This window comes from Dunckerocampus dactyliophorus, chromosome 3 (assembly GCF_027744805.1).
Source record: "Dunckerocampus dactyliophorus isolate RoL2022-P2 chromosome 3, RoL_Ddac_1.1, whole genome shotgun sequence".
Lineage (NCBI taxonomy): Eukaryota > Metazoa > Chordata > Actinopteri > Syngnathiformes > Syngnathidae > Dunckerocampus > Dunckerocampus dactyliophorus.
The window spans coordinates 2,023,405-2,042,598 of record NC_072821.1 but is presented as its reverse complement, the minus strand read 5'-3'; the positions used below and the strand labels follow the sequence as shown (position 1 = coordinate 2,042,598).

At 42.3% G+C, this 19,194-nt stretch overlaps 1 protein-coding gene across 3 annotated transcripts; it reads left to right on the top strand.

Moving 5' to 3' along the window:
• Positions 1-97: 97 nt before the first annotated feature.
• ulk3 (unc-51 like kinase 3) lies at positions 98-18,842 on the top strand. Of its 3 annotated transcripts, none has more exons than XM_054769792.1 (17): positions 98-206; positions 648-779; positions 867-1,007; positions 1,487-1,607; positions 2,563-2,658; positions 2,751-2,894; positions 3,017-3,099; positions 3,495-3,650; positions 3,749-3,854; positions 3,948-3,988; positions 4,597-4,699; positions 7,877-7,941; positions 8,036-8,114; positions 8,767-8,807; positions 12,058-12,105; positions 13,322-13,385; positions 15,261-18,842. In XM_054769792.1, exons 2-17 carry the CDS (start codon positions 675-677, stop codon positions 15,275-15,277), a joined length of 1,410 nt encoding a protein of 469 aa, XP_054625767.1. In that variant the 5' UTR covers positions 98-206; positions 648-674; the 3' UTR covers positions 15,278-18,842. The 3 variants fall into 3 exon arrangements, 2 of the variants coding, with proteins under 2 accessions (XP_054625767.1, XP_054625766.1); XM_054769791.1 differs by having other exon boundaries at positions 864-1,007; XR_008569742.1 differs by lacking the exons at positions 12,058-12,105; positions 13,322-13,385; positions 15,261-18,842 and having other exon boundaries at positions 864-1,007; positions 4,597-4,748.
• The last annotated feature ends 352 nt before the right edge of the window (positions 18,843-19,194 follow it).

Genomic DNA, 19,194 nt, shown 5'->3' with positions numbered 1-19,194 from the left:
CTTAATTCTACAGTATTTACAGTATACAGCACATGACAGGTGTAATGCAGTACTGCAGTACAAACGCTAGAAGGCAGTGTCATAATTCCAGTGATGTTTCGAGTCACGTGACCGCTATAGAGCAAGCGTATGTGTAGTAAGCCAACTGACAGCGATGTAAACATGCACTGCTTACCGCAGTATATCATGGATTTGCTGCTGTGAAGGTACGCGAGAAACTGCCATATTCAGTGTAGTTTGAATAAAGAAGACGTGGTTTAGTTTTACGGGTGTTGAACATCTTGTTTTGACTAAATGTCGTCGCGAATTTTATGTTGTTACGGTGTAGCAGCATTGCCACCAAGCTAGCCATAACTTCACTACCGGTAGCATTCAAGCACTTGTGTGTCTATTTAGTGTGAATAAACTTGCAAGTGTTTAAATCAATGCGGTATTTATCTTTTTGATGTGTACACACCCAGCAGGAGAACCACGGTGAACCAATCAGCTCACTTCCTTTTTATTATGGTTTACAACATCACTTTGACACAAGAGAAAGTGAAATATACTAGTGATAGTACAAAAAAATGTATGGAATGATGTATGATGTATGGAAGTATTGTTTTCTAATTTGCGCATACTGTACTTTTTTGCATGTCACATTGCAGCCAAGACCTGCTGGAGAGTCGGCCAGCATGGCTTCATCTTCCAGCTTTGCCCCTCCGAAACTTGATGACTTTATCCTGACAGAGCGGCTTGGCAGTGGCACCTATGCCACCGTCTACAAGGCCTACCGAAAGGTGAAATCTGACAAAACGAATTACTTCTCGCTTTCACTTCACCGTTACTCTAAATGTCCTCCTTGTTTCCTGACTGTGACTCAGCAGGGGGACACTCGAGAGGCAGTGGCGGTGAAGGTGGTTGCAAAGAAGACGCTTAACAAGGCGTCTACGGAGAACCTGCTCACTGAAATTGAGATCCTCAAGACTGTGCGTCACCCCCACATTGTCCAGCTAAAAGACTTTGTGGTGAGATGTTATCACTAATCTTGTGTTCGCGGATCGTCATGACAGGACGCAGAAAAAAGTCCATAGAACCCATGTTCGAAAACAAAGAGGAAGTCAGCCATTTTGGTTTGGACCGGCCATTTTGGAGTGAAAACCAGGGGTCATATTTTGACAAACTCCTCCTAGGGACTTAGACCAAATGAGCCAAAATCCTAACCAGGGATATTAGACCGATAGCTGACAATAAATTGTAAATTGAAAACGCTTTTACAGTATGCTGCGGCATATGATGTGGGAGTCGCTTTTGCTGACTCGAGAACCTCAAATAACTGGGCTCCACATGGTCAGACTTCAATACTAATTGGTGTGTATAATGCAGAGGACACCCTGCATCCTTTATTAATTACACATTTCATTAGATAGACTAGCACCATGTAATGAGATCTAGTGCCAGAGCTCTTTTTATAAGACAATAATGCTCCATTTGTGTTGCTGTTTAGTGGGATTCCGAAAACATCTATTTGATCCTGGAATGGTGTTCTGGTGGAGATCTGTCCCGTTTCATCCGCAGTCGTCGGATCTTACCGGAAAGAGTCGCCCGGCGTTTCCTGCAGCAGATGGGTAAGTCGATGCTTTTGTTGTGCAAAAGTGCTATTTGGCTTTAAATGGTCATGTCAGTAACTTGTAAACATGCATAGTTTATTCCTTAATTACTCATTGTCGGCAGATCAGTCTTTAAATCAGTTAGAGGACATCACAGTTAAGCAGTGGCGGAGCCAGAAATGTTTACTGGGGTGGCCAAGGTGAGACCATTACTCACAGAGGGGTGGCAATAACTTGATACCTGAATTGTCTAGATGGCCAGTGGGGTGGCCGGAGCGTGACCAGGGGTGGCCACCCACTGCATTTGGACCATCTATTAGAGCAATTAGTAGCTGAGCAGTGTGCCGAGGACATGTTTTCAATGCATAGTTTCTGGATTCCCGCTCACCATCATGGCAGCCAAACCCGTGCAGGGCTATAATACGGAAGTGGATGCCGATCGGCACTCCTGTTTTAATTGTAGACTCCTTGGTTTACATGCCCACTCATGCTGTTGCAGAGAGCATACATACATTATGAACAGATTTATGCCTTGAATCATGGTTTAGAATTTAAATCAAAGTCAGCATAGTGAGAGAACAGACCATGAAGTAATCGTGAGAAACTTACTGTCCTTACCGCTTTCAGGTTATGCAAGACGTGCTTTTATTGACAGCTCCTCCACACGGAAAGTTGTGTGCTGCATTGAAATGTGTCCAAGCAGAAACGGAGGTTAGGCTGAACTAATGTTCTGCACCACAGGGGCGTGTTTGTCAAAATTGTCCCCCGGCCATGGGGGTGGCCAGTGGAGTGGCCGGAGAGTGACCAAGGGTGGCCACGGCCACCCCGGTCGACCCCATAGTTCCACCACTACAGTTACGCCATCTAACCATGACTGACAAACTAAAGAATCAGACAACGACTAAAACACTTGTACAGTTGATGAAAAATGTTATCATGATGTCATTAAATGATGTGTAAACTGCACCAACAGCCTGTGCGCTCCAGTTTCTACACGAGCGAAACATCTCCCACTTGGACTTGAAACCGCAGAACATCTTGCTCTGCGGCTCAGTCCTCAAACTGGCAGGTAATCACGTCACACACCTGACCATCAAGTGCAACATATATTGACGCTCTAGCTCTTCTGACATCCGATGTTGGGGCTCAATTGCCTGTCAGACTTTGGCTTCGCCCAGTATATGTCACCGTGGGATGAGAAGAGCGTGCTGAGGGGCTCTCCTCTCTACATGGCCCCTGAGATGGTGTGTCGGCGACAGTACGATTCCAGGGTGGATCTCTGGTCGGTGGGAGTCATTCTTTATGGTGAGTGATGGATAAATGTGTCTGGTTCATTCAGAACCGTATGAATGTAACTGAAGCAGCTATTAGGATAACAAAATATGTTTTTAAAATAACTAATTGAATAAAATCATGTGCGCGTACAGAGGCACTGTTTGGACGGGCTCCCTTTGCTTCAAGGTCGTACACTGAATTGGAGGAGAAGATTCGGAGTAACCAACCCATTGATGTAAGTAACCATCAAGTTTCACATGTAAATCCTGACTTAAACAAGTCCAGTAGGCTACTTTGTGCATGCGTCCATACATCCACTAGGTGGCACACTTTGCTGGATTAACAGCTGGTTTGCCCCATACGATACTTTAAGCATACCAGTACAGCTTATGTACATATTTGTGCTGTGTAATGATGTACAGCAACATTGCACAATACTGAAGCTTGTTTATAATAGCTGCATATAAAGCAAAATATTAGATACAGCTATATGTAGCAGTGTAGTTGTACACCACTACAAACAAATTTTAAGGTCATCCTTTGAGGCTAGGCGGTCTTTGGCGACATTCCGCTGCCCTTTTTAACGGATTGAGATAGCACAACACAATAAGGTCACATTTTGTGCCTCAGTTACCACCCGGGGCCAGGGTTTCCAAGCAATGCCGAGACCTCCTCCTGCGGCTCCTGGAAAGAAATCCAGACACCCGGATCACCTTTGCGGAGTTTTTCACACACCCCTTTGTGGACCTGGAGCACATGCCGAGTGCTGAGAGCTTAGGGAAGGCGGTAAGGGACGAAGACCAGTCTGTGTGGCTCAGTTAATACACACTGATAGCTTTGTTGTCATGCATTCAATGATGCTACTTCCTGTTTGGGACCCGCAGAAAGAGTTGGTCTTGCAGGCAGTTCAGAAGGACCAGGAGGGCGAGTGGTCCGCCGCGCTCTCTTTGTACTGCAGTGCCCTGGAGCACTTTGTCCCTGCTATTTACTGTAAGACCACCTTCACATTCCCACAGTGCCATGTTTGCGTTCCTAAACCAGCAATCAATCATACGTAACACCTTGTATATCCACCTCCTCTAGATGAGACTGACAGGCAGCGGAAAGAAGTCCTCAGGAAGAAGGTAGACCTGTGAATTCCGTATGTACAGTGGTGTGAAAAAGTGTTTGCTGATTTCTTAATTTTGGCATGTTTGTCACACTTAAATGTTTCAGATCATCAGACAAATGTAAATATTTGTCAATGACAATACAACTGAACACAAAATGCGGTTTTTAAATACAACTTTCTATTATGAAGGGACAAAAAAAATCCAAACCTACATGGCCCTGTGTGAAAAGGTGATTGCCCACCCCATTAAAGCATAATTTAACTGTGGTTTAGCACACCTGAGTGAAAAGGTTATAAAGCCGTTTCTAAAGCTTTGGGACTCCAGTCAACCAGAGTGAGAGCCATTATCCATAAATGGCAAAAACATGGAACAGTGGTGAACCTTCCCAGGAGTGGCCGGCCAACCAAAATGACACCAAGAGCGCAGTGACGACTCATCCAAGAGGTCACAAAAGACCCCACAACAACACCCAAAAGAACTGTAGGCCTCACTTGGGTGACAAACGTGCAAAAAAAAAAAAGAAATCGGAAAGGGGGCAAAGACTTTTGCACCACTGTATAATGTCAACAGTGGGCATATGGGAAGGCTGAGGTGATTAATGTCAAGGACCCTCCCTGCAGGTCAGCCAGTACGCGTCCAGAGCGGAGGAGCTGAAAGTCCTGGTGGCCTCGGACAACAAACTCATCTTTGAGGAGGCCCGCACCTCCAGGGACGTCCTCCGAGGTACGGAATACCACAGCGTCCCACGGAGGCTGGTCCAAAAAGCGTGCAGGCAAGAGATTAGACGACCAGATTCTAAATCAAAAGAGTCAAAACCTAACTAAGATGCATCTCGTTCTTAAACCTTCCTCACGTAACTTTAATACTCTATGGTAAATTCTCCAACTTAGGGCTATCATCATGTAACAACACAATTCCACATGTCTGAAAAGGAGTAGGAAGAAGCACAATGAATTTAATCCTACCCCTTCTCTGTGTCACATATTAATACACTGCGTGAGTGAACTGTTTACGTAATGTTTTTTGGTCTCACAACGTCCTTGTTAGCAGCCTATTAGCTTGCTAATACATGGAAACAGGATCCGGAAGTCAGCTCCGACTCTGTAGTTCTTTGCTAACTAACAAAGTTATGCCACAAGTGTCACAGTCTTCATAGTTTTACAGTTATACTGTGGTTGTACATGCATAAAACAATTCTAAATGCATATAAATGGCGAATGAAAGGGATAAATGAACATTTAAGATTGAACATTTTTTCATTGAAGACGTGATTGTTGCCAAAGACATGATGTGGCAGCGAGATCACCACAGACACCGCCTTTGTGTTTTGCAGCGACTTATTTATTGAATTCAATGGCGTTTCTCATCTTCTTTATCAAAATGTCGGCACTTTCAACTTTGTTTGGCTCAATTTTTGGTTATTTTGCAGCCACAAGCAAAAGACAAGCAGAGACTTGGGGTGGTAAATACTATTGAATTCAAGAAATAACTCATGGCAAAACACAGAGGTGGTGTCCATGTTGATCTTGCTGCCACATTGGGTCTTTGGCAACAATCAGTGAAGGTAAAAGTAACCTTAAATGTTGATTTATTCCTTTTATCAATCATTTAGATGTATTTATGTGCATTTAGAATTGTTTTCTACATGTAAAACTGTAATTGTAAAACTCTAACAATGTGTTTAAATTCAACATTTTTGGCTTTTTGGAACGGATTAACTGAGTTTACATGATTCCTTATGAGTCAAATTGATTTCGTTCGAGCAGTGGTGCCCGTTATGTCGATCGCAAGCTACGGGTCGATGGCATAAACATCACTTTGTTGATGTCATATGACATCAGTCAGCTGACATTAGGCTGCTCTCCTGATTTGCTTTTGCGCCCCCGCGTCAATGAGATTAATTGAGATTAAGGTCCGTGACATAAATTTGGATAATAGGAAGGTTCTTCCTGATGCTTTGCTTCTGTAAGTAACGTTTTCTTCATGAAGAAAACGTCATGAAATCGCGACCCACTTTTATTTACATCGTTGGAAATTTGTACAGTAAAGCACCGTGTATAAACCGCACTTTTTTTACACCTCTAAGAAGCAAAAAATTGGGGTGCGGTTTATACACGATGACAGGTCTGTGACCAGACTCGGACTGAAAAATAATATCAGACAACGCTTCTACAACGCTTCAGCGGAAGATCACTCGTACTACAAGCCCGGTCACACCGCCTGAACTTTGCTGTAGCGTTCCTGGAGCGGGGAAAAAAAAAACACCGCTCGTTCACCACCGTTTAACAGAAGTTGGACCCCGTTAAGGCAATGCCGTATCCGCTTGGCCATCGCTGATGGTCCCTCCTACCGCTCCGAAAGTTTTGAGCTGCACAAAATATTACCAGCAGCCAATTTTCTGCCACTGCAAAGTTCATCACCGCTCCAACAACGCCCAGTCAAAGTTTGGTGCCGCTAGACGCAAGTTCGCGGACGCTTGGGTCCGCTAGGCCAGAATTTGGCTATAAATACAGGGAGAAATTGACCAGAAGCGCATTTGGAAAGCCGTCTGTGGGTCAGACAGTTGCTTTGACTTTAGCGCCCTCTGCTGTACAGTTGCTGAAAATGCTTGTGTATGCTTGAATAAACGTTGGAGTTTATTCAAATTCACACTGAAGCAATGCAGCATTATGTAATTCCATTGCAGATGAATTGATGGACGGCAGATTTCTCCTTTCTTCTTCTTTTTGAAATTGCTTAGTACCTTTACGCATGTTGATTTGAGATGAAAGAGTTGGCAAGCATTTATGAACAAAACCATTTTTTTTTCCCGCCGTGAGCCTGAAAATGGGGGTGCGGTTAATACATGGGTGCGGTTTATACACGGTGCTTTACGGTATTTATTTTCATTATTTTCTACACTTTAATTTAAATCATTTTTTAATATTTATTTTATACAATTATTTTTGCACTTTTATTTGTATTTTTTTAACACTTTTATTTAAGTCAAACCAAGCAAAAGTATTTGTTTTTTTTAAATCCCCCCCTCCTTTGAAACATGATTAATAATTACATGCTGACATAATTACAACCAAAGTGCATTTTAGAAAAATGTTTTAAGACATTTTATCAAGGAAATGAGTAAACGTGATAACTGCATGCATACAAATCATGCATAAATTAAAATTCATTACCAAAAAGACCACAAAATTGGATATTTTGTATTGTATTGTATTTGTACTTTATTAATCCCACAGCAGGGAAATTCACTTGTTACAGCAGCAAGCAAGATACGCAAGTAAAGAGTACAGTGTAAAGAATGCATAGTGACTACAACATGGTTCAGGTGGTGCAGGTGTTGTAGAGCCTGACAGCGGTCGGTATGAAGGACCTGCGGAACCTCTCCTTCTTACACCGTGGGTGTAACAGTCTGCTGCTGAAGGAGCTGCTAAGGGAACCCACAGTGTCATGTAGCGGGTGAGAGGTGTTGTCCATGATGGATGTCAGCTTAGCCAACATCCTTCTCTCCCCCACTTCCTCCACGGAGTCCAGAGGACCGTCCAGGACAGAGCTCGCTCTCCTGATCAGTCTATTGATCCTAATTAAAACTAAACTAAAACTGATTTTACCAATAACTGTGCAACTGTGCATATACCAAGGAGGAAGATGACTAAAATATTACTCAAATTTACTGCAAAATAAGTCAGGCATTATTTGTATATGACATATTTTATTTTTTACTTGCTGTCTGTGACCCACCCAAAATGGATCCGCGACCCACCTATGGGTCCCGACCCACCAGTTGAGAACCAGTACTTTAAATTAAAGTTGAAATATCAACTTGTTATATATGAGTTCTCACCACGGCTATATGAGATAATTAATGGTATTTAATGAGTGTGTTTTTTTGTCTCCTCCTAGAAATGTCCCGTGACCAACCACGCCTGCTGGCTGCGCTGGAGATGTCCTCAGAAGCCATTGCTAAGGTTCATGATACTTAAGACTTCTGATAAAAAAACAGTTGTAGCACTAAAAGAAAATAAGCGTATGGAATGACGTGATGGTTTCCTCCTGCTGTAGGAGCAGAGTGGACTGGATGACAGCGAGGCCTTGGATGAATACCAGCAGTGCTTAGGAGAACTTCTGCTGGCGCTAGCAGGTAGGTCAACTCCACAATGTTTGGCCTTTATTGCCTCCCTGGAGCTCATATTTTAGCATCAACACACGTGGAGGGAATAAAGATAGTTTTCAAAAAGAGAGCTCGCACTGGCGCAGTTGGGCATGGTTGTTGTTTGTGAATAAAGTTGTATTCAAGCGGGCGGGGCTCTTGGGAAATACAGAAGGGCATTCAGTAAGTGCGATGAGCTCATGTGGGAGATCGGCCGCAAGGACGAGCGATCCCAGTGAGGTTTTTGAGCTGAGATGAGAGCCAGCGCCAGCTCCCTGCGTGCGGTACGGGAGCCCCGCCATCTGCTTCCCATTTGGGCCGCAAACGCTGGAAACACACAAGAACCTTTATCTCACACTGATGAGGGCTGGGATCAGCACAGCCAGCGCTCCCTCTTCCCAATAAATGCCCTTAAAGTCGAGTCCTGCTCGTTTTTTTTTTGTTTTTTTTTACAAGAACTCTGTTGGCATTTCTTGATGGCAAATGCAAGCAGAACCCCTCCAAGGCCATCTAGGGCCCACCTTTATTTGATAATAGCTGCACAAAGACAGTATAGTGCAAAAGTATTGGAAATGTTATGAAATTAACAATGCTATGTTCTCCCTTCTTCTCATTATTCTCTTTTTCCCCTCCACCTCCCCAGCCGAGCCCCAGGGCCGCCGCCGAGAGCTGCTCCACAGCGAGGTGAGTGTCGCCATCCATCCGGCATGGCGGTGACCTCTTAAAACCACACCGGAGTCTCATTTTCTCACGTTTTCTCTGGTAAAAGCCAAATAATGATGTTATCCATCATCCGCCGCATACTTGACCACACCTCTATTCATCCAGATATATCACTGTCGCTCTCCTAATAAAGTAGTGCATCTTAGAAACAAACCAACAGACATTTTTTGTTGTGCTTCTGCAGCAAACTGTACACTTTACTGCACTTCTAGAGATGTATTACTCACAAATTCATAACATATCTACAGTATGCACTAGTATAGTGTCGCTTTACGATGGCACATTGCCATCTGGGTCATTGTCCTGAAAGGGGTACTAAAGGCGTGACAGAAAGCATAAGTTATTAAGTAAGTATAAGTTATAAGGGGGGGGGGGGGGGGTATATAAGTTATTTTCTATCATTTCTTATCACTTTAACATGTGCAGAGGGGTTAAATTTCTTTTTTTTTGCATGTTTGTCACACTGAAGTGTTTCACATCATCAAACAAATGTAAATATTAGTCAAGGACAACACAACTGAACACTTTATGCAGTTTTTAAATGAAACTTTTTATTATTAAGGGAGAAAAAAATCCAAAGCTACATGGTCCTGTGTGAAAAATTGATTGCCTCCTAAACCTAATAAGTGGTTGGGCCCCCCTTAGCAGCAACAACTGCAATCAAGCGTTTGTGATAACTTGCAATGAGTCTCTTCCAGCGCTGTGGAGGAATGTCGGCCCACTCATTTTTGCAGAATTGTTGTAGTTCAGTCACATTGGAGGGTTTTCCAGCATGAAGCGCCTTTTTAAGGTCATGCCACAGCATCTCAATAGGATTCAGGTCAGGACTTGGACTAGGCCACTCCAAAGTCTTCATATTGTTTTTCTTTAGCCATTCAGAGGTGGACTTGCTGGTGTGTTAGGGATCATTGTCCTGCTGCAGAACCCAAGTTGCTTTCAGCTTGAGGTCACCAACAGATTGCTGGACATTCTCCTTCAGGATTTTTTGGTAGACAGCAGAATTCATGGTTCCATTTACACAGCAAGTCTTCCAAGTCCTGAAGCAGCAAAACAGCCCCAGACCATCACACTACCACCACCACATTTTACTGTTGCTATGATGTTTTTTTCTGAAATGCGGCGTTACTTTTAAACCAGATGTAATGGGACACACACCTTCCAAAAAGGTCAAATTTGTCTCGTTAGACCACAGAGTATTTTCCCAAAGGTCTTGGGGATCATCAAGATGTTTTCTGGCAAAATTGAGAGAAGCCTTAATGTTGTTTTTGTTCATCAGTGGTTTTGGTCTTGGAACTCTGCCATGCAGGCCGTTTTTGCCCAGTGTCTTTCTTATGGTGGAGTCATGAACACTGACCTTAACTGAGGCAAGTGAGGCCTGCAGTTCTTTGGATGTTGTTGTGGGGTCTTTTGTGACCCCTTAGATATGTTGCTGCAGCGATCTTAGTGTTATTTTGGTTGGCCGGCAACTCCTGGGAAGGTTCACCACTGCATTTGTGGATAAAGAGTCCCAAAGCTTTGTAACCTTTTCCACACTGATAGACTTCAATTTATCTGAGTTAAGTTATCTTTTAACTGGGGGAGCAATCACTTTTTCACACAGGGCCATGTAGGTTTGGATTTGTCTTCTCCCTTAATAATAAAATAGAGAATTCAGAAAGGGGGTAAACACTTTTTCTCACCACTGTAGATTACAATCACCAGCGTGTGACTGAGGAGTGAATGAATATTGGGTTCTCGTCACTGTGAAGCGTTTTGGGTACCTTGTAAAAAGGCACTGTATAAAATGAATCCATTATTATTAATATTATAACATGACACTCACATTTTAACAGCACTGTCATGCTAGGTTAGCCTATTTGCTGAATTAAAAAAAACAAAACTGATCAAACTTTCAGCTCCCATGTCTGTGGTGGGCAGAGATTACTTTAAGATGTGTAGTGAAGCCTGTTGTTGTTTTTTTTACAAAGCTCTCCTAAGTAAGGGCAGCTAGCTAAGGGCAGGTCAGAGGAGGTATCATGTCCATGAGGAAGGAGGTTTTTCCTTCGTTGTGTCACGAAAAGCCGCAACATCAAAAGCGAGCATTTTAGCAACACCTCTTGCAAAAGTGGAGCAAACATGTCAGGGAGATGATAGATTTTTCTCACATTTGGTGCTCATAAACTGGCTCTAGGGACGCATATTACTGGTAGAACATCATTAAAAAGTCACTTTTGCGTTATAGGAGACCTTTTAAGCTATTATTTTAATGGCTTGTTAGCAAGCTAACACACACAAAACAATGGTGGGGTCGTCCAGACAAAAGACAGTCCTGTACTATTGTTACTATTGTTACTACTATTACTATTGTTTGTAACAGTTTAGCATCATGGAGGTCTGCACCACATTATGTCATTTCATAAAACATACGCAGCTCTATGACAAGTCAAACATTGACTGCAAACGTAATTGTGATATACTGGATCCACTGTACACTGCTGTAATGTCATGATGCTAACTTCAACATACTTGTGCTAAAACTGCATCCCTTGCAGAATCCCTCCATGTTTATTGCACTGGCTGATTAAAGGCTTGTGGTTGGAGGGCAGAATACAAAAAAAAAACTGCGGTCAAGATGATAATTTGCTACACTACATCAGTATATTTTAAGGGAAAGTATGGAAACTATCCACGGAGGTTTACTCATTGTGAACAAGCAGCTTTGTGTCACTGATCGGTCCATTCAAATGCAGCCACAAGCTTAAAAGGCAACACTACTGCTTGCATTGCTGGCTTTTCTCGTAAGGGTTGCTCCAGCAATTTAGCATTGCGCTTCCGTCAGGCTGGAGGTCTCACAAGAGAGCTAAAAAAAATAATAACACACATTCCAAACTGCTGCAGCAGAGACGCAGACATCCTGCCTTGTGCTCCTGGGTACAGGTCAGAAAAACACTGTTCGCTACCCATAATGCAACTCAATGCCATCTTTCATTTCATCCACCGTGGCTTTTCATGGTTAACGTGTTTCCACAGGCTCAACGGTGCTTCTGACCTGTTTTTCCCTTCAAATATTAAGAATAATTTGTAATATGAACATTTAGAGGGCTGATGAGTAGATCAGCTTTGTTTTGCAAATTTGATCTTTGCATTCATAATTGAATTGAAAAAAAACAACAAAATGTCAAATATTTGAGTGCATACATCACGATTAACAACTTTTCTTTTCCTTCTCCAGATCAAAAGTCTAATGAGCAGAGCTGAGTACCTCAAAAAGAACATCAAGGTGAGGGAGAGTGCTTTGCTTTAAGGCACAGTGGCTGATACTCTACGAGTGTAAAAAGAAGTTCAACACTGTTGATTAAACAAAAAACCTCTTATCTTACATTCTTCAATTGGCAATTGTGATGCAGCTGTACTTTACACTTCAAATGCAGCTGCTGCCATCTCGTGGAGTTCATTTGAAAAAAATGACATCAGGAGGTTGTCTACAGCTGTAACTGTCAATGCCAATGTTTAGAGACCCTGGCGGTTATCAGCTTTTGTAGCCCACTAACTGACTGTGCAGTTAATAAAATGCAGTAATCCCTCATTTATCGTGCGTCATTGGTTCCAGACCTGACAAAGTAGGATTCCTTCTTTATAAATGGAATATTTTCAGAGCATACAAACCCTGTTTACAACCTTCATAATTCACTTTTTAGCATTATTAGAGCCCTCAGGACCTGAAGTAACACCCCTATAGTGACTGATACACTTGCATTACCCAATATAGCAGTTATAATAAGAGACAATATGACATGTCCGACATAAATAAGATATAACATAAACTCACACATTAGCATTGACAGCGTTCTTGCTTCCTGTCTCATCACTGTAACGTTAGTGCCAAGTGACCAGTGTGGAGTACCACTCACGATGCACTTCAGTGGCTTGATTAACGAGCAGAGAACACATATGCAGTGAACGTACACACAGGAGTTGCTGTCGGCCGCAGCTCAGGCCAGTATCTGCTCTCGCCACACTGCTAACCAAAGACGCTGCTGCTAACAATCACCTTAACACAACTGGCAACTCCAGCTAGCCGACGTCACACACGTCACTCCCCAGGCCCCACAGACACTTATACTTACACTACATCATGTCTTCAGGATGCCTTATATTTGTATTTTTGTTCATTTAGCCATTGTAATGTTTCAAAATGCTTAATTTAGGCCAAGAATACTTAACAATTTGCTTAAATATGCAAATTTTTTTTACTGATAGGCCGTGTTCCACCACAAAACAGCGCTAATTAATTAATTATTAAAAAACTGTGATAAGAGTGACGGCGCCGCGATGTTCAAACTGTGATGTAGCAAGGGAGTAAGGTACCTTAACTTCCGGTGTAATTTCTGCTACTTTTTTCTTAAACTTTGAACCCTGCAGTTTATACAGCGGTGTGGCTAATTTATGGCTAAATTCTAATCTCTAATCTCTAATCTCTCTAATCTGTTTTCCAGATGCAGGAAACTCAAAAGGAAGCCTCGCTGGATCGTGAGCCTCTTGCAGATTCCGTAAGAAGCTGTAAGTTTCCTTGTTGTCGTCCCACAAACTGTCCATGGAAGTGTTTTAGTGCAGGATTTGGCCTGGTAGGGGTAGGGTTGGGGTTGGGGTGCTGGGTGGGTGAGTCAAGTGATGAATAAGCTGCCCTAAGCTTGAAGGTTTTTTATTTTTTTTTCCTCCTTCCGCGTGTAAAATATGAGCCCTTCTCTGGCTTTGCTGTTCACCTCACGGGACCGTCTGGGCTCTTTGATTCCATTGCAGCGCAGCCTCGGGCCTCTTGTTAAAAGCACCTTATGAAATTGAGACTTGGTGCAAGCAGGAAGTAGCTCCGGGAAAAACACAAACCTGGACTATACCCTCCCCTCGTGCTTTCACTGCTTTCTCAACATGTACTGTATATTTGATCAATTGTAAATAATATGAGACTGTTCTTTACAGAACTATGTCAAAAATGTACCATTATTATTGCTGCACTTGAGCCACTTCATAGGCTACCATGTACACACATCACCTAATTCCCATGCTTTTCTCTGGGATGGATAGTAGACTCCCAAAGCCTAGACAATATCCTGTTCTTAGCGAGAAATTCCTGCAAGATTATAGATTTTTTTTTTTTTTAAGTGGGGAGGGGTCACTCCATAAGCTTCTCAGGTTTCCTGCAGAACGTGGCTTCTTATTCTTGCTGAAGTTATTTTAATAAAAACCACACCGTGGCAGGCGTCCAACGGCGGCCGCACCAGCACTGCAGAGCTCTAGTCTCTTCCCGGCGAGAAGCAACCACACGGCCGCAAACTACGACATCTCGCTAAGAGCAATGTACACACATGTGCTGTGAGGACAGAAGTATTGGGACGTATGGTTAGTCCAATTTCAGGGAGTGAAAATGAAAGAACATATGGAGTTGGTCCCTCCCATTTGTAGCAATAAGAGCTTCCAGCCTTTGGGGAAGACTTTCTATGAGATGTTGTAGTGTGTTTGTGGGAATTTTGTGTCCACTTGTGAGGTCAGAAGTCCCTGATGTTGGACCTGAGAGAGGGCAATCTCTGTGCTGGTCCAAACTGTTCCCAAACTGTTGACTAAAAAATGGAGACATGCAGTTGTGCAAAATGTCCTGCTAATATGATGAATTAAGACCGAAGGGCAACATAAGAGGCCTGGTTGGTTCATGAATTGATTTAGATTATGAGGTATGTCCCAAGGCTTTTGTCCAAGGAACACTCAACGAGGACCCTGTATCTGTGTCTTTTTAGGATAGATATTTTACCCACTATATAATTTATAATTATTTAGTTGAAAAATAATAACATTGAAAAAATGGTAACAACAATAAAATAGTACTTCCACTACTATTACCCTCCATATTTTCATTTTCTTTATTAAAATACAAATAATTTGAAATGTACATAGTACGTGCATTTTAGTTAAAATTTTAGTAACATTTTAGGTCATATGTGTAATTTCTTTGTTGTTTTGTTTTGTTCACCTCCACTAAGAAGATTATGTTATTATTTTTTAATTATCAGGATTATGCAAAACTACATAACCAAGCATGGAACCTTGGGTGGAGGGGTTGGGCAGGCTTCAAGAAAAACACTTCAAATAAAAAAATAAATAAAAGGAAACATTGCCACATATTGCAGCATTTATCCAAATGTGTTTTAGTTGGGTATGTATACTTGCTGATTTTGTTGTTCTGCCTTGGTGGTGGTCGAAACGCAATTGAGTGCCATTGCATTGTCTATTCTAATGGACTAACGCAGTAATATTCTTTTTCAAACAAGTACTAAAAAAACGTCAGCTGAACTACTGTTTAAAATAGGCTCGAGTGTATTTAAAAGTATTGTACAGGAAATGACATTGAGCGCTAACACAGGTTGCTCCTTTCTGTCTCGCCAGCCTGCTGTGTGCAGTAAAACTGAAAAGGCCACCGCGGGAACCAGCTGGCTTGGACCATCGGACCATTTTTTCTGAGCGTGGAGCCAAGCCCTCTCGCCCAATAAGGCTCTGTGCTCAGGGCCAAATCAAACCTGCATCCCACCTCACCTCCCACACTCTGGCTGGGTGGGGAAGTGCTGCCAAAAGTGCTAAATGATGTTTTTGGTTGGTGCTGGAAGGGATAGAGCAGGTGGAGAGAGCGCTGCAACAAATTCCTAGTACCTTTTTTTTTTTTTTTTTTTTTTGCATTCGTTGAGCTTACAAACTGTGTAGACCTCAGCGGTGAACTGTTTACAACCTTTAAGTTGTAACCTTTAAGACACTCATGAAGTGATGTCAGCCAGTTGGTATTGTGGCAGCTGCTCTACCTAACATTTAGCATCATTGTAATGTAAACATTAGCTACTGTGCTCCATCAATGCATCTCTCTGGTCAACAAGCCAAAGTGATTAACTTGTATTTAGTTTCAAAGTATTGGCAGCAAACTGTGAAAATGTGCGCTGGATAAAAGGGAAAATGAGACCTTTCGATGGTGATTACTTTAGTATTGAGCCAATTGTACTGCAGCGTCATACAGTGGAACCTTTTGTGTTTTTTTCCCCCAAAGAAAATAATGGAAATTTGATTTATCTGCGCCAAAGTCAAACTATGGCCTCATAAAACCTCTATTTAAGCAATCAGTTAAAATGTAAAAAGAAGTTACCCCCTCTACATATACTGTATATATACTGTAGCAACACTTGGTGACGGATGCGTACCATATCGGGATTGTTGAAGGCAGTCGCTTTTTTGACATTCTTACCTGCCATACAAGTGTAAAAAGAAGTTAACCCCCCATATTATATTGCGTTGTCCCGCAATTTGCCATAGCAATGCGTGTCATATGTTTATTTATGGCACGCCTGACAAACGTGAAGACTAGTTTGCGGACTGTTTGTGTTCTGCTTACGCATGGATTACTCACTTGGCGTGCAATTTGTGACCGAAAATGCATATATGACTTCGGGTGAATATGTACTGTAGTTTACGCATATTCACACCTGTTTACCACAAGTTGACTCATTGGCGCACAAAATTGCGTACCACTGCGGGGCCGAAATGTGTGCAAGTGTAAACGAGGCGTAAAACGTAAAAACAATAAGTGGCGTGCTCACCCATCACACTTGGTGGCGAATGTGTAGCGTCTCGTTTGTCTTGTTGAAGGCAGTCGCTTACCTGTCATAATAGTGTCAAAAGAGAAGTTGATCCCTCTGTGTTATAACGTAAAAACAAATTCCGTGTAAAAAATAAGTGAATATGTGAACCACTGCTATAGTGAGACATACAAACACTAAGTTGTGTACTCACCCTGAACACCTGATGATGGCGGCGTATCGGGATTGTTGAAGGCAGTCACATGCCTGTCATACAAGTGTAAAAAGAAGCACATGAAATCTTAAAAAAAAGGAATAAAAAGTGCACTTACTCATAAGTTTGACGACTAATATGCAGAGGGAGATGACTGCTTGTGCCTGGGAGGTTAGACTCATCACGTAAACACTAAACGTAGTGGTGTGCATTCCAGTCTTGTTGTTTCTGCTTTATTATTGCAGCTGGCTTTAGACCTGTCATGTGGTTATCACACTTTTCCTCTTTGCCGTCACTGGTCGCCCTTGTGGTAAAATAGCCAAAGAAAAAGCAAAACACAATCCTTCAGAAGCTGACTGAGCTGAAGTCTTGCGTGGTGTCATACTAGAGGGGGTGTTGGACCCGAGAGGTTCCGCTGTAGTTGGTGCTTAAGCACGCCTTGGCTGTGGTTGAGGCTCACCATGTCCTCTTCACTGATGGACGCCATTTCCACCGCCATGAGAGGCGCGGCCGGGTCCTTGTTTACTCTAGAGCTGCAGGTCTTGGCATGGAGTTGCGATGCCGCCACACACTGGAGAGGTTTTTAGGCTGATCACGCTCACCGTGGGAGGTCTGGCTTGCGCTGTAATGACTTCAAACCCGCGCTGTAGTATTCCAGAAGTGCTTTAATTTGGACTGCTGAATCAGGAGTCAAAAGGATTAACATACACGGTCAATATGTCTGTGGACAGGACCTGCACTCTGCTGTGTTGTTTCATTTTGTCTTTTAACTGTTGACACAGCTGTAACTGTATAATCCAGCACGTATTTATTAAAAGAGATTGATGGATCTTTATCCAGAAGTTGTGCAGAGCACAAGTAGCAGTCCCTCCTCAGCATCATCACCATCGTCGTCGTTTGGACGGCTGCTCTGCAGAAGCAGCTGGCTCGCATCCACGAAGGGGAGGAGACAGACCGGAAGGCCTGGCGAGGGAAAGTAAGGCCATTTCATAATTATACCATCTGAACGCAAGACTGGAGCGCCTGTAATGTGAACATCCCGACAAGTATGAGAATCACACAAAGACTCATGTTTGTGTTCTCCCTTTGTTTGTCACCCTCAAATTTCCTTTTGTTGTTTTTACAGTTTTATAGGAGTTGACACTGTTGTAACCTCCAGTGCGAGGAAACTCAACTGTCCTTTCTGCACACGCAGGACTGATGACACGTTCAAAGACCGTCGGAAATCAGAAAACCCCTTAAAGGAAAACGGCACTTTTTTGGGAATTTTGCCCATCAGCCACAATCCGTATGTGACACATGAAAACATATGTAGTTCTCTTTTCTGTGTGTTGTAAAGATATAAAAACAGATGGAAAAGATGGAACTAAGAGTGCATGTACTGGGAAACACATATTCCGCCTATAAAGCCTTCTGAAAAAAACTCAGCGCCAAAAAACAACGCCCCATTTGCATATCATGTGACAGGCGTATTAACCAAGCTACAGCGACATTGTTATTATTAACATTGTTACCCCGATCAAACTACGTTACTGGCGTACTGACACTTTGCCACTCCATACCGGCTAGCTACTAGCCCGGGGTGCACATTATGTCAATCGCAAAGGTAGTTTTGGTCGATAGCATAAACGTCACTTTGTAGATGCCATATGCCATCAGTCAGCTGACATTAAGCTCCCCTCCTGATTCGCTCTTGCCCCTCCCGCGGCAATGGTGACCAGATGTCTCAAACTGCACACAGAGATGCAACTTTCATCTTCCGATAATGTATAACTAATGAGCGGTAAGATGCCTGTATGTAGAACAAAGGTTCTATGTTCACTTGTAGCGGCTCGTTAAGTAGAAATAAAGTGAATTGCTTGATGGCTTTGCGTGCATGAACTCCACTATGGAAATGCGTGTTTTTCTACTCGTCCCTTTCTTAAACTATTATTTCATGATTTCATTATTATTTCAAGCTTTTTAATATATAAACTTCGGCTGCATTGCCTTTTGCATAACCATTTTCATTTCTTGTATATCGGGAATGTTTGATAGCAAATGCTAACTGTACGTAATACATGAAGTATGCTATTTTGACTGACATTACTTACTTACATTATGTACTATGTAACTGTTGAGGAATTATGTGTAATTATCTTTATTGCCATATTGAATTGAATTGTGAATTATTTGTGAATGATATAAACTACTTTGATTGCCTGTCAGCTTTGAAACTGTGAATGTGAAATACTTATGAATCATTAGTATTTAGTATAGTAGTTTAAAAGTTAACCGGTTAGATTTGATATATGTCTTATATGTTTTATAGTAAGAGATAAATCACGTCAACTTATAACCCGCACCCCGAAAAAGTGCGTGCACCCCAATATACATGTACAAAGTACATAAATACCTACTGTATATTTATACAGACAGTAAATATATATTTTCTATATTTATAGTAGGAGGTAGATCTTTGGGACGTGGTCATTTTAAAAGTAGCTTCACCACGCACTCACCCGTAGCGCGTCACAACGCGACTACCGAAGGGTAAAGCTGCATATTG

Excerpts from the sequence above, each read along its gene's own strand:
- ulk3 (XM_054769791.1), top strand. The coding sequence starts at position 675 with ATGGCTTCATCTTCCAGCTTTGCCCCTCCGAAACTTGATGACTTTATC. Across the intron at positions 7,942-8,035 it reads CCTCAGAAGCCATTGCTAAG|GAGCAGAGTGGACTGGATGA; the intron begins GTTCATGATACT and ends CTCCTGCTGTAG. Across the intron at positions 8,808-12,057 it reads GAGAGCTGCTCCACAGCGAG|ATCAAAAGTCTAATGAGCAG; the intron begins GTGAGTGTCGCC and ends TTCCTTCTCCAG.